Consider the following 14,082-nt stretch of genomic DNA (forward strand, 5'->3'; position numbering starts at 1 on the left):
CAGCACCTTAGACTGCTCGGCTAATCCCGAGCGGGCAAATCTAGCAGCCCACCTCTGAATTGTTTCAGTTTCTTCCTTTAATTCAGCCTTGTGCAGATTCCAAACACCCAAGCAGTACTCAAGAATTAGCATCCGATATGCAGTCTCCCTTACTGCTGAACAACATTTTCCTAAAATTCTCCCAATATACCAAAGTTTACCATTCGCCTTCCCTACCGCAATCCTCACATGCTTGTTCCATTTCATATCACTTTGCAGTGTTGCAGCCAGATTTTTAAACAATGTGACTGAGTCAAACAGGACATGATTAATGCTTTATTCAAACATTACATGTTTGTTTTTCCTACGCATCCACATTAACTTACATTTTTCTACATTTAGAGTCAGCTGCCATTCATCACACTGACTAGAAATTTTGTCTAAGTCATCTTGTGTCATACTACAGTCACTCATCTTTGACACCATCCTGTACATCACAGCATCATCAGCAAACAACTACAGAATACTGCCAGATCATTCACATATATAGAAAATAACGGTGGTCCTATCACACTTCCCTGGGGCACTCCTGATAATACTCTTTATCTGTGATGAACACTGCCACTGAGGACCGCACACTTGTTTCAATTACTTAAAAAGTCTTCGAGCCACTCACATATCTGGGAACCTGTTCCATGTGCTCATATCTTTGTTAACAGACTGTAGTGAGGTAATGTGTTAAATCGTTTTCTGAAATCTAGAAGTATGGAATCTGCCTGTTGCCCTTTGCCCATTGTTTGCAGTTATCATGTGAGAAAAAGGAAAGCTGGGTTCCACATGAGCTGTGCTTTCTAAAGCTGTGCTGGTTTGGGGACATAATCTTTTTGGGCTGTAGGAAATTTATCATATTCGAACTCTGCATATATCCAAGAATTCTGCAGCAAACCAATGTTAAGGATACTGGTCTGTAATTTTGCAGGCTGTGATGAAGCAATCTGGGATAATTTTAGTTCCCCTCTTGCTTTGCCATCTGCCTCATTAAAATTCATTTTTTCATTTTTGAACAAATTACCATTAACATATGTGAGTATAATCTACATTTTCATATAAGAGGAAGGTTGGCCATCAGTTTTAAAGAATATAACACCAGATCTAATTTTGTGCTTAGTTTTATGTATATAATTGATTTTCTAATTTATTTTGACTATTCCTTGTCAGTATCTTTAATTATAGGGCAAAATCAGTAATTGTTTTGTAACTTAAATTCTATTGTTGACAAATAAACAAACATAAATTCTGTGATAATTGTAAACATTTAGAAGAAGAAATACTAGTAATCTTAAAGTATCTATTTGGCACTATTCGAAAATGTGTTAGCAAAGCCAGCCCTTAATTTATTTGAAAGTAATTAACAGTTTTGTCAAAAGTATTGTTTGCATAATGATATTTGATAATTTCATGATTTAAACAAATAATTCACCCTAACTCTTGTAGCAGAAGAAACTGTTAAAAAGACAGAATTTTTTGATGTATTCAGTTAATTTAATGAGTTAATTTTAACTGTTATTTCTGGAAATTAAACTTTGAACAATGTGTAGTTTCAGCACCTATTATTGTGAGGATATATAAGGGCCTAGTTTTTGGTCACCACACCATCAGCCCATGGCCGAGTTTCAGATGAGGAACCTGTGTTGGTTAGAATGACAACAACGCATCAACTTAACAGTGTAATAAGTGTCACACAGTTAGGCCGTGTGTTAAGACAGTGACAGTGTCTGCTCCATACATACCTTTCTATTCTTCAAGAACTCTGAAATTTGTGGTTAGGCTTTCACTGCTTGTAGATGTTCAACAGGAAACTATTGTAGCAGTATGTGGATGTTCGCCTACAACCTATTAATGGGGCTTACCGCGCGGGATTAGCCGAGCGGTCTAAGGCACTGCGGTCATGGACAGTGTGGCTGATCCCGGCGGAGGTTTGAGTCCTCCCTCGGGCATGGGTGTGTGTGTTTGTTCTTAGGCTAATTTAGGTTAAGTAGTGTGTAAGTTAGGGACTGATGACTTAGCAGTTAAGTCCCATAAGATTTCACACACACACAATGGGGCTTATCGAAGGTTAAACAATAGTGCACAGGCCATATCACTGTGTATTATTGGGGGGATTGTGAACAGCAAAAGTAAAATACTGTGAAACGTAACTGTGCATCTGTGTGCTTAGCATAGTCAGTGTTCAGAACACAAACCCCATTTTTAAGCCAGTGTAGCAATGCAGTATGTCGACACTGAGGACAACAAACAAAGAAACAAAGTAGGTGAACTGTTACAAGGTCCCTCTTTTATCCTTTTTATATACAGTAGTCACCTGCATTGTTTTCCAGTTGCTTGGGACTTTGCTCTAGGTGAGAGAATAATGATAAATGCAAGCTAATTATGAAAAATGCAAGCTAAGTAAGGGGCCGATGCATAGTATAATCTTTGTAAACCCAAATTGGGATTCCAACCAGACCTAGCAACTTATTTTTTCCAACTCTTTCTGTTGTTTCTTTATTGCTGAGATGCTTATTACTATGTTATCCACACAAGATTCTATGCAATGGTCAAATAATGGCATGTTTGTATAATTCTCATGTGTAAACAATGTTTTAAATGTGTAATTTGCAGCTTTGGCTTTCATTTTGGCATCTTAAACTGCCACACCAGCTGGTCAATGAGTGACCAGCTGGAAGCCTTTGACATGCTTAATGTTTTTACATGGGACCAGAAGTTTTTCAGGCTCTTGGGCAGATCTTTTGCTAAGGTATGATGGTGCTAGTTGTTGTATGCTTTGCTCATAGATCTTATCACAGACACATGAATCTCTACTAACCATTTCCTGCCATCATGTCCATGTTCCCTTTTGAACCAAGAGTGCAATGGCCTTCGCTTTCTCAACATTTTCCGAATTTTATTGATACACCACAGTGTGCCTCTCCCATCTTACTGGGCATATATTTACTGAGAGCATGATTTACAATCTGTTTAAACTTTTCCCATAATTCCTAAAGGTACATCATACTGCAACTAAATGACTGCACTTCATTGTCTGTGTGAGATGCTAACAAGTGCTTAACTGCTCTTTCTAGCAGAAACACTCTCCTAGCGGCCTTCACTGATTCATTAACCTTTGAAACATCAGTCACTATGATGACATCATGATCACTAATCCCCATCTCTATACTGATTCCATCAATAAGGTCCAGCCTGTTTGTAGCTACAAGGTCTAAGATATTTCCATTGTATGTGGGCTGCTGCTCAAGACAGTTTTTGGAAAATGTGTTCAGAAGACTGTCTGCACCCCCTGTAATGAATCCATAGGCATCCCAGTATATACTCTGTATCATGCTCAATTTCAGCACATCTTCCTCCTCACCCCAGTGACCTCCTGCACATCCAGCTGGTTACTGTGCTCCAAGTGAAAGAATCTCCAGTTTTGTTTAGCAACACCACCAACCAATTGCCCATAGCCTAGCCTCTCATATCAAAGATAGAAATCACAGAGCTCTCGACCATCCCCACCCCATTACCACTTGGATCCCTTCTAATCACTGTTGAGTCCACTTCCATATACATCAACATCCGTCAATCCCAATACCTTCCTGATGTCAAACATTACCGATGTCAAACATTACCTCTTTCAACTTCATTTCAACTTCAGAATTGCTATCTGATTTCTTATACACCTTGCCAGTTGTACCAAACAATGGAAAATCCAGGGTGGAATGTAACAATATTATGAAAAGGAAAGTTGCCACTCACCATATAGCATAGATGCTGAGTCACAGATAGGCGCAACAAAAAGACTGCCACAAATAAAGTTTTCAGCCCATGAGGCCTTTGTCAAAAATAGGGGACAGACAGACAGAATGACACACACACACACACACACACACACACACACACACACACACACACACACACACATTACTGCAGTCTCAGGCAACTGCAGCCACACTGCGGGCAGCAGCACCAGTGCAAGATGGGAGTGGTGACTTGGGTGGGGGTAAGGAGGAGGCCGGAGCAGGGAGGGGGAGGAACCTATCCTCCTGTATTAAAGATACCAACAATTTCCTTCACTGACTCTCCACAGTTCCTGTCCCTCTCTAGCACACAGTGCCCTGCTCGTCACTATTGATGCCACCTCACTTTACACTAACATCCCTAATGCCCATGGCTTTACCACTATTGAACACTAACTTTCCCAGCACCCGATGGATTCCAAACCAACAACCTCCTCCAAAGCACCATCACCAACTATATCCTCACATACAATTACTTCTCCATTGAAGGCTTTACCTACAAACAAATCCAGGGTATGGCTATGGGCACCCACATGACACCATCCTATGCCAGCCTATTCATGGACCATCTAGAGAAATCCTTCCTGTACACCCAGAATCCTAAACCCCTCACTTGGTTCAGATCCATTGATAACATCTTTGTGTTCTGGATCAAGGGTGGGGACAAACTATCCACATTCCTCCAAACCTTCAACAATGTCTCCCCCATTTGCTTCACCTGGTCCTACTCAATCCAACAAGCCACCTTCTGAGATGTTGACCTCCACCTCAAAGATGGGTACATCAGTACCTCTGTCCATATCAAACCTACTAGCCACCAGCAATACCTCCAGCTGCCACCAGTTCCATACCAAGAAGTCCCTTCCATACAGGCTAACTACTCGGGGTCGTCGCATCTGCAGTAATGAGCAGTCCCTCTCGAAATACAGGGTGTCCCAGCTATCTTGTCCACCCAAAATATCTCTGGAACAATAACAGCTATTGGAAAACGACTTTCACTGGTATCAATGTAGGACTGGGGTCCATGAATGTGCATATTTGGAAACATTCTAAAACGAAAGAATATGTGTTTTTTAACACAAACTTATGTTTTTTAAAATGGACCTCCTATATTTTTTCTTCAGCAATCCATAGCATGACAAAGCACATACACAATGGCGTTGATTGCATTGAAATATTCCCATTACATCCCAAGATATTGAGACACGAAGTTGACGCTTGAAACACCCGACATGCGCTGCTAGCGCACGTCCTGAGGCTCAGGCGTGAACCCCATGCTGCCCGTAATCGCGATGTGATTGACATGTGTAATCACACCTCCAAGACCTCGACATTGTCCTAGAACACGCACAGATGAACGTGCTGAAGTTGCTGTGCTCACTACCATAGCTGTGAATCCTCAGATCAGCACACGTCAAATTGAACGTGAAGTTGGTGTGTCAAAATCAAGTGCACAGCGTATTCTTAAACGTCATAAATTTCATCCCAACTATGTTCATTTACACCAGGATGTTCATGGAAATGACTTCCGCAATAGGGTAACATTTTGTCGGTAGGCTCAGCAAAAACTTCTGACTAATCCAAATTTTTTTGCAGATGTTCTCTTTACCGACGAGGCATCATTTTCCAACAAAGGAATTGTCAATTTGAGGAATATGCATTATTGGTCCATAGACAATCCAAATTGGCTCCGTCAGGTAGAGCATCAACGTCCGTGGAAAGTTAACGTTTGGTGTGGGATTATTGGCGATACCATTATCGGACCTTTCTTTATAAATGGCATCCAAAATGGCAGACAATACTCCAGATTTATACGAAACAATCTTCCTGTTCTCTTGGACACCATACCTCTGAACTGGAGAATGGTCATGTGGTGTCAGCATGATTGATGCCCTGCACATAACGCCTTACGAGCACGACGACTTCTGAACCAGAAGTTCCCTGGTAGGTGGATTGAACGAGGTGGCCCAGTTAGGTGGCCTGCCCGATCTCCAGACCTTACACCACTGGATTATTTTCTTTGGGGAGCAGTGAAGGATGCTGTTTACCAACATGAACCAACAACACCAGAGGACATGAAGCAACGCATTATTGATGCTTGTACAGCCATCAAAGAGGAAGCAGTAGCACGAGGTAGGGCATCCTTCATCCGCAGAGTGACCCTATGTATGCAAGTCAATGGGCATCACTTTGAGCATGAGATGTGAACGCTACGTTTAGTATGTAGTGCTGGTATCACAGTGGAAGTTTCTACAAAGGGCCATTTTACCCAGTGATGTTAAGAAACATTTGTTTGCAACAATTTGTCATTTAACACATTAGATAAACATAACATTGATAATTATGTGATAATAAAACTAATTGGTTAAACATGTTTACATTCATCTTCTATGTCCTACCTGAAATCAAAACATTTTTACCTAAACAATGGTAAAACTTTTAGTCCACTTGCTCGTTTCACTAAAACCATCAACATGAATTTTACTATTACGAGTGAATGATGAACTGTCACTTGCGCTATATCAACAGTAAAGTAAAGTTTTAATGTTGAATGGCATTACCTTTTAAGTAACGGATTAATGATAAGCGAAGTTAACTTTGTGACTCATGTTGCGGTACACAGATATGTTACAGAACCGCGTCACCATAGCCTGTGGGATAAATACCTGCTGGAATGTACGACGTTAATGCAGGATGGCAGCAGACCGTATTATTCGTTTCGGACCTCTTGATACGTATGGAGGTGTGATTACACATGTCAATCACATCGCGACTATGGGCAGCATGGGGTTCACGCCTGAGCCTCAGGACGTGCGCTAGCAGCGCATGTCGGGTGTTTCAAGTGTGAACTTCGTGTCTCAATATCTCGGAATGTAATGGGAATATTGCGATGCAATCAATGCCATTGTGTATGTGCTTTGTCATGCTATGGATTGCTAAAGAAAAAATATAGGAGGTCGATTTAAAAAAACATAAGTTTGTGTTAAAAAACACATATGCTTTCGTTTTAGAATGTTTCCAAATATGTACATTCATGGGCCCCAGCACTACATTGATACCGGTGAAAGTTGTTTTCCAATAGCTGTTATTGTTCCAGAGATATTTTGGGTGGACAAGATAGCTGGGACACCCTGTATACCGAGGGTCTCACTGAAGCCTCCACAGACCATAATTACCTCGCAACTTAGTACAACAACAAATCTCTCGTGACTTATCTTTTCAGTCTCCCACTACCTCCCAAAGTCCCACCATCTTGCCACAGAGGAACAACGCAGTACCTCAGTAACTCAACGCCACCCAGAACTGGAGCAACTGAATTGCATTCTCTGCCAGGGTTTCGACTACCTCTCATTATTCCCTGAAATGAGAAATGTCCTGCCGACTATCCTTCTCACCCCTCACACAGAGGTATTCCGCCATCCACCGAACCTACACAATATACATATAGACAGCCCCGCTCCCAAACGCTTACCTCATGGCTCATACCCCGTAATAGACCTAGGTGCAAGACCTGTCCCATACATCCTCCCACTTCCACCTCCTACTCCAGTCCTGTCACGAACATCTCCTATCCCATCAAAGGCAGGGCCACCTGTGAAACCAGTCACATGGTCTGCAAGCTAAGCTGCAACCACTGTGCTGCATTCTAAGTGGGCACGACAACTAATAAGCTGAAACTTCCTGGCAGATTAAAACTGTGTGCCCGACCGAGACTCGAACTCTGCCAGGAAGTTTCATATCAGCGCACACTCCGCTGCAGAGTGAAAATCTCATTCTGGAACTAATAAGCTGTCCACATGAATGGCCACCAACAAACTGAGGCCAAGAAACAAACGGACCACCTAGTTGGTGCCAAACATGACATCCTTCATTTCAATGATACTATTTCACAGCCTGTGCCACATGGGTCCTTACCACTAACATCAGATTTTCTGAATTCTGCAGGTGGGTACTTTCCCTGCAATATATCGTATGTTCCCCTAACCCGCGTGGCCTCAATCCTCTCTAGTCCCTGTCCTTCACCTACCTATCTCTCCCCCCCCCCCCCCCCCCCACCTTTTCCCTGCACTCTGTCTAACCTCCTGACTGCACATAGCTGTCTTACTCTCTTTCCAACTTGTCCCTGCGCACTCCCCGGCAGCACTGCACTGTCTGCTACCCCTACCTTACTATCCCTCCCCCTCCATGCCCCAGCCTCCTCCTTACCCCCACCCACTCACCATTCCCATCGTGCACTGGTGCTGCTACTTACAGTGTGGCTACGTGTGCCTGAGACTGCAGTCATGTGTGTGTGAGTTGTCTTTTTGCACATGCACGCAGGCACTAAGAAGACGAACACTAATTACCTTATCTCTCTGCTATTGTGCTCCTTCAGTCATTTAGTCATACTGTTCTCAGACTTAACACAGCTTCTTATCACTTGCAAGAAAATTTTAAGCAGTTTTGTATATAATACACAGGTATCAAATGCCATCCAGTATGATCTTCATGTTATTTGTAACTCCTAAACCAAATATTGGTATTGCAACCCTAATGACAAATGTAGCAATATAATTAGTCTCAGATATGGTGTTCCTTTTCTCTGCAACTTTACTGAAATGCCCATAGACCAACACATTTCACTGCAGAATACAGTCCCTTAATTTTTGAATTTGCATTTGCACACATTTTATAGGAGCAATGGCAATGATGTGTTTTATTATAATAATAATAATAATTATTATTATTTTAAAGCCACTTTCATGAAACAGATTCTCGTTTATTCCAAGTGTCCTTAAGCACTGTTCTCTGGCTGGTCTCCAAACAGTGTTGAAACTCAGAAATAGAAATGAAAATATCTAAGACTAGAGTACAGTTCATTATACATAATGTGAACCTTTAAAAATGTGCTCCTTCATACAATAAAAAGCAGTAAATTTGTTTTCAGAATAATAAAGCCTTTAGACTAATTTTGATCAATAGATTTTGTATTGCATATATTCAGTTCACATTTTTTATGTCTTTATGTAGGTTTCACAGTATCCATTGGAACCATAAGCAGTGTGCCATTTCTTTATGGAGCAGGTGATATCATTAAGAAACTGGGCAATGTGAACATTATTATTCTTGCATTTTTCTCCCATGCAGCAAGGCTTATGGGCTATTCAATGATCGAGTAAGTAAATTTATATTTCAATTACATTTTGAAACAGAATTTGGCAATATCCACATTAATTATATAGATATGCCAGATAAATGAATCTATCACATTTTTACTTGTGGTAACAGAAATGTTTATTCTGCATCGGCATTTGCTGTGTATCATACTTAGTAACAAAGTACATATAAAAATACATGAATCATCAGAACATATCAGTGAACTTGAAGAATTCACTTAAACATCTTGGTCCATAGATATCAGTATGAAGGAGAACTTTCTGGAATGTGGTATCCATCAAGAAACTAGCATCCATAAACAGATGTTGTACACATGTACCATTAAAATAATAATAAACAGTCCCATAATCAGTGACTGTTATTCAAGACTCTAAATCACAGCTTTGTTGGAGGTGCCTCTATGTTCAGTTAGTAGCTTTCACAATGAGCAAGAAAAAAAATGTTGTGTGTGTGTTGTTGCACAATGTGCAGTAAAATAACTTCTTGCAATTGAAACTGTTGGACCACACAAAAAAATTCAATTTCCTCATAAAAATTCTTTAAAAGTATAGAACCTATGCAGAAAAAGAAGTTATTTGTTTTGTAGTTGTGTAGTAAACACAAATAATGTTTTTGTTTGAACTGACTTTTTTTTCTACAAACAATAAATGATTAAATAAAAAGCCAAAGAAATTTACTTATTTATTTATTTAGTCCTTCTAATCCGACATGTATAGAATATATACAAGGATATTGGACATGGTTAATCCATTACAACATAAAATAAAATTTGCATTGCATTCCTAAGGGCTAGATATTTAATTAATTTAGCAAAGAATCGTATATACAACAAACATTAGAGACAACATGCAACATAGAATATTCATAATGCATATTTATTTTTGTCATTTGGTTTCTAGGTACTCTGTCAGACTGTAAAAGCAATTATCAATTAAATATGCCTTTAGTTCAGCCTTAAAACTTCTGAGTTTACTTACTGATTTAATATGGTTAGGCAGATTATTGTAACTTTTTATCCCAACATGTAGAGTGCCTTTTTTGCACAAAGTTGTTCTCAGCTGTTTCGTATGAAGATCAGATTTTTGTCTTGTATTGTATGCATGTATATCTTCATTTTTAATAATATATCTGGGTGTCTATCAATATATTGTTTTATGAAAACTGACATTTCATAGATAAAAATGCAAGAAAGAGGAAGAAATGCCTTTTTTTAGTATGAATCTGCATGATTTCCTATTGTTTACCCCTTCAGTGATTCTTAATATTCTCTTTTGTATCTTGAAAAGTTTAATATTTGCTGTTGCATTGCCCCAGAAGATTGTGCCATTTTTAATTACAGAATGCACATAGGAGTTGTGTTCATTTGACAGGTTGGCTTTGCTGCAACAATTTTTTTAAAATCCTTATCATGTAGCAGGTTTTGCTTAGTTTCCTTTGCAGATACTCAATATGAACCTCCGATTTTGCATTTTGTGTTGTTCTGGAGCCTGAATCCCAGAAATTTTGTGCTGTCAACACTTTCAAGAACTCTGTCTCTTAATTCTATTTGTATGTTTGGGTGGTGCTTCCCTTTTAGATTGTAGAAGTTCATTGATACAGTCTTTTCTTTGTTTATAATTAGCTTGTTATAGCTGAACCACTTTGTACACTGTTCATTGTGTGGATAACAGAGTCTTTTAGTTCTTCTTCTGTTTTCCCACTTATAAGGAAACTTATACCATCTGCAAATTGGAGAGTAGTTTGGCAATCCTTGTTGTATATAAGATCATTGACATAGAGGAGAAACAGAATGGGTCATCATACTGATCCTTGAGGGACGCCATATTTCACATTTTCATATCCTGAACAGTAGTAGATAATTTTGTTATGGTCAGTATATTGCACTTCAACCATCTGTTCGCGGCCACATAGGTATGTCCTGAGCCACTCATTGGATATACCTCTAATTCCTAATTGGTCAAGCTTCTGCAGTAGGGCATTATGGTCAGTGATGTCGAAAGCCTTGGATAAATCAAGACATATGGCTGTCACAAATTCACTCGCATCTAGTTTAGCGTAGATTTCATTAAGAAATTCAGATATTGCACTCTCAGTTGAATAGCCTTTCCTGAAACCATGCTGTGAGGAAGAGAGAATTTTATGTTTATTTAGGAAATCAGACAATCTCTTATTAAAAAAAAAATTCAAAAATTTTTGAAAATACAGGCAGTGGGGCTATTGGCCTATAATTTGAAATGTCTTCTGTGGATTTCCTTTTTTGAGCAGTGGTTTCAGTTTTGCAGTTTTTAAGCATGAAGGGAAAGTTCCTGATGCCAGTGAGCTGTTGCACAAGTGTGTCAAGGGTTCAGCTAAGGCAAGAGAGCATTTTTTAATAATCACATCTAGTATTCCATCAGTTCCACATGAGTACCCTTTTTTCAAGGTTTTCATAACTGATAAAATTTCTTCTGTATTTGTGGGTGAAAGGTTCAATAATGAGATATATTTCTTATGCTATTGGATGATGGAGGTGATATTTTGTTATGTTCTTCCAGTCCACTCACCAACTGTTCACTTAGGTTTGCAAAATATTTGTTGAAAGTTTCTGCAATTTTTGTTGGGTAGGAAATCATTTGTCCTTAATTTGTCCTCCCCTGGCAATAAATTGTTAATGAGTTTCTGAGCAGAAGACACAAGTGAATCCAAGAATGGAAAGTCCAGAATTGAATTAAAACAAGGAAAGGATAGATTGCTGCTTACCACACAGAGTAGGCATTGAATCACAGACAGGCACAATAAAAAAGACTGCTAAAATATTAAGTTTTCAGACAAAGTCCTTCATCTGCAGCCAGTCCAGTACTACCCATGCCTTCTATCCCACCAACGCACCTCCTACTCTTTTCCCCTTGTTTACTTCTCTTCTCTACCCTCTCCCTTTCTTCTCCTCCCCCCCCCCCCTCCTCTTTCCCAACAGCCTCCTGACACTGCACCTAACAGCCTTATCTCATCCCCACCACATCCTTACAGACAGCCACAGGCAGTGCAGCGTCTTCCCCGACCCCTACTCTGCTTTTGCTCCCCATCCCCATCCCACCCCATGCCTTATCTTTCCTCCACAACCAAGTCCTGCAGATCGCTGCTCATGTCAGCTGCAGTCACTTTTGAGCCCCAACACCCAGAGACAATGGCCATGGGTATGTGAGTTAAGCCTGTGAGAGTGTGCGTATTTTCTATTTTGGAAAAAGAACTTTGTCTGAAACATTCATATTTTAGTAGTTTTTTTTCATTGTGCCTATCTGTGATTCAAAGCCTCTCCTATGTTGTGAGTAGCAATGTATCTGAACCCATGACACTCACGAAGAGAACAATATCTTTATTTTATATATGAGAAGAGTAATTTTAACTACTTATTTTTTTTTTTAATAAAGTTCTATTCTATTGATTTTTTTCAGGAGTCCATGGTGGGCTTTTCCCTTTGAAATAATTGAAGCAACAGCAGTGCATCTTATGTGGACAGCAGCTGCAACATACTGCACAATTCTGGCTCCCAGGTGGTTGCTAGCAACACTTATTGGTGTTCTTGGAATGTCACATTTCAGTTTAGGTAAGTTTTGTAAAATTCGTAACAATCCCTCTCTCCCTCTCTTCTTTAATTTTATGTTTCCCATTATTCTTCTCATCAGCTATTTTTAATTTAGTATTTATTTAATTCTTATTCAGTTGTATCTCTGCATGAATGAGATCAAGGTCATAAAATACAACATTAGATATTCAATCTACTCACCAAGTGATGGCAGAATATACACATAAAAGGAGGTTATAATTAGGCAAGCATTTGGAGCCAGTTGCTCCTTCTTCAGGCAGAAGGGTTGAAGGTGACGGAAGATGGGTGAAGGAAAAGGACTGGAGAGGTCTACGAAAAGGGGTAGATTTTGGGAAAGTTGTCCAGAACCATGGGTCAGGGGAGACTTAGCAGACAAGAAAAGACTGGTTGATGGTAAGTCTTCCCTGACCTGTTGTTCTGGATGACTTTCCCAAAATCTACCCCTTTTACCAGACTTCTCCAATCCTTTTGCTTTACCCATCTTCCTTCCCCTTCAACCCTTCTACCTGAAGAAGGAGCACTGTCTCTGAAAGCTTGCCTTATTATAACCTCCTTTTATGTGTGTGTTCTGATGCCACTTGGTGAGTAGATTTTTTATCTGCCCAATTACATTATTTTGTCACAATTTGATTGTTTTAATTGTTAAATCATCACATATTCAAAACTTATTATCGAAAGGAAAATCACAACAAAACATTGAACTATGAACTCCAGGAATGAAAGACACCAATTAAAACAACAGCTTAAGCAACAACAAACACTATGGCAACAACAGCAATAAAGCGTTTTCTACATTTTATAAATCCCAGTTATGACAAGAATTGGAAAACGGACAGCCATGGCCAGATATTTGCTTGGAATCATGAAAAACTCAACTCAGGCTGCTTGTAACAGGTAGATAACCTGTGTCTTCCTTACATAAACATTTTTCTGGCGGATGTGAAGTACTCATATAGAAACCATATAATCTATTATTCGATTAATTTCATTGAATTACATTTCCATAATACAAGTAAACCTTAAACATTCCTACAGTGAATATGAGTTCGGCAGGACAAATTCCTTCAGATTGCAACTAAAAACCTGTCTGTCAGTTAGTCTCCAACTCTTGTGGAGGTTTGTGGTTTCATTAGAATCATTTTTGTCAATAATATATGTCAGAAAGACTACATTCACACATGCAGTTTTATGCAGTTCTCTGCACTAGTCTATCCCATTCAAGATTTTTCATTTCTGTGTAATTACCTGTAGCTTACACCCACTTGAAGTTGTTTACTGCAGTGAAGCCTTGGTTTCACTCTACCATTTTTGGTCCCTCCCACATTCCACATTTCACTCCCTTAGCAAATCAAGTATTCCTTGATACCTTAGGATATTTTCCTGTCAATCTGTCCCTTCTCTTAGAGGAACTGTATAGCTGTATTAATAAGCTCGTTTCTCCACAGTTCAGCCCAATACTTCTTAATTAATTGTTCAGCCTCATGCAAGACACTATTTTATAGTTTTACCCACACAAGTTTCAGCACT

The 14,082-nt window shown here is 39.5% G+C and overlaps 1 protein-coding gene across 1 annotated transcript in view; it reads left to right on the plus strand.

Annotated features, from left to right (window-relative positions):
* The window catches only part of LOC124597261, a 143,134-nt gene that overhangs the window by 105,125 nt on the left and 23,927 nt on the right, over positions 1–14,082 (plus strand). The window contains exons 11-12 of the mRNA XM_047135927.1: positions 8,826–8,970; positions 12,404–12,555. Of these exons, the coding sequence (XP_046991883.1) occupies positions 8,826–8,970; positions 12,404–12,555 (297 nt within the window). The remainder of the gene's footprint in view (positions 1–8,825; positions 8,971–12,403; positions 12,556–14,082) is intronic.

The sequence above is a fragment of the Schistocerca americana genome, chromosome 1 (assembly GCF_021461395.2).
Source record: "Schistocerca americana isolate TAMUIC-IGC-003095 chromosome 1, iqSchAmer2.1, whole genome shotgun sequence".
Taxonomy (NCBI): Eukaryota; Metazoa; Arthropoda; class Insecta; order Orthoptera; family Acrididae; genus Schistocerca; species Schistocerca americana.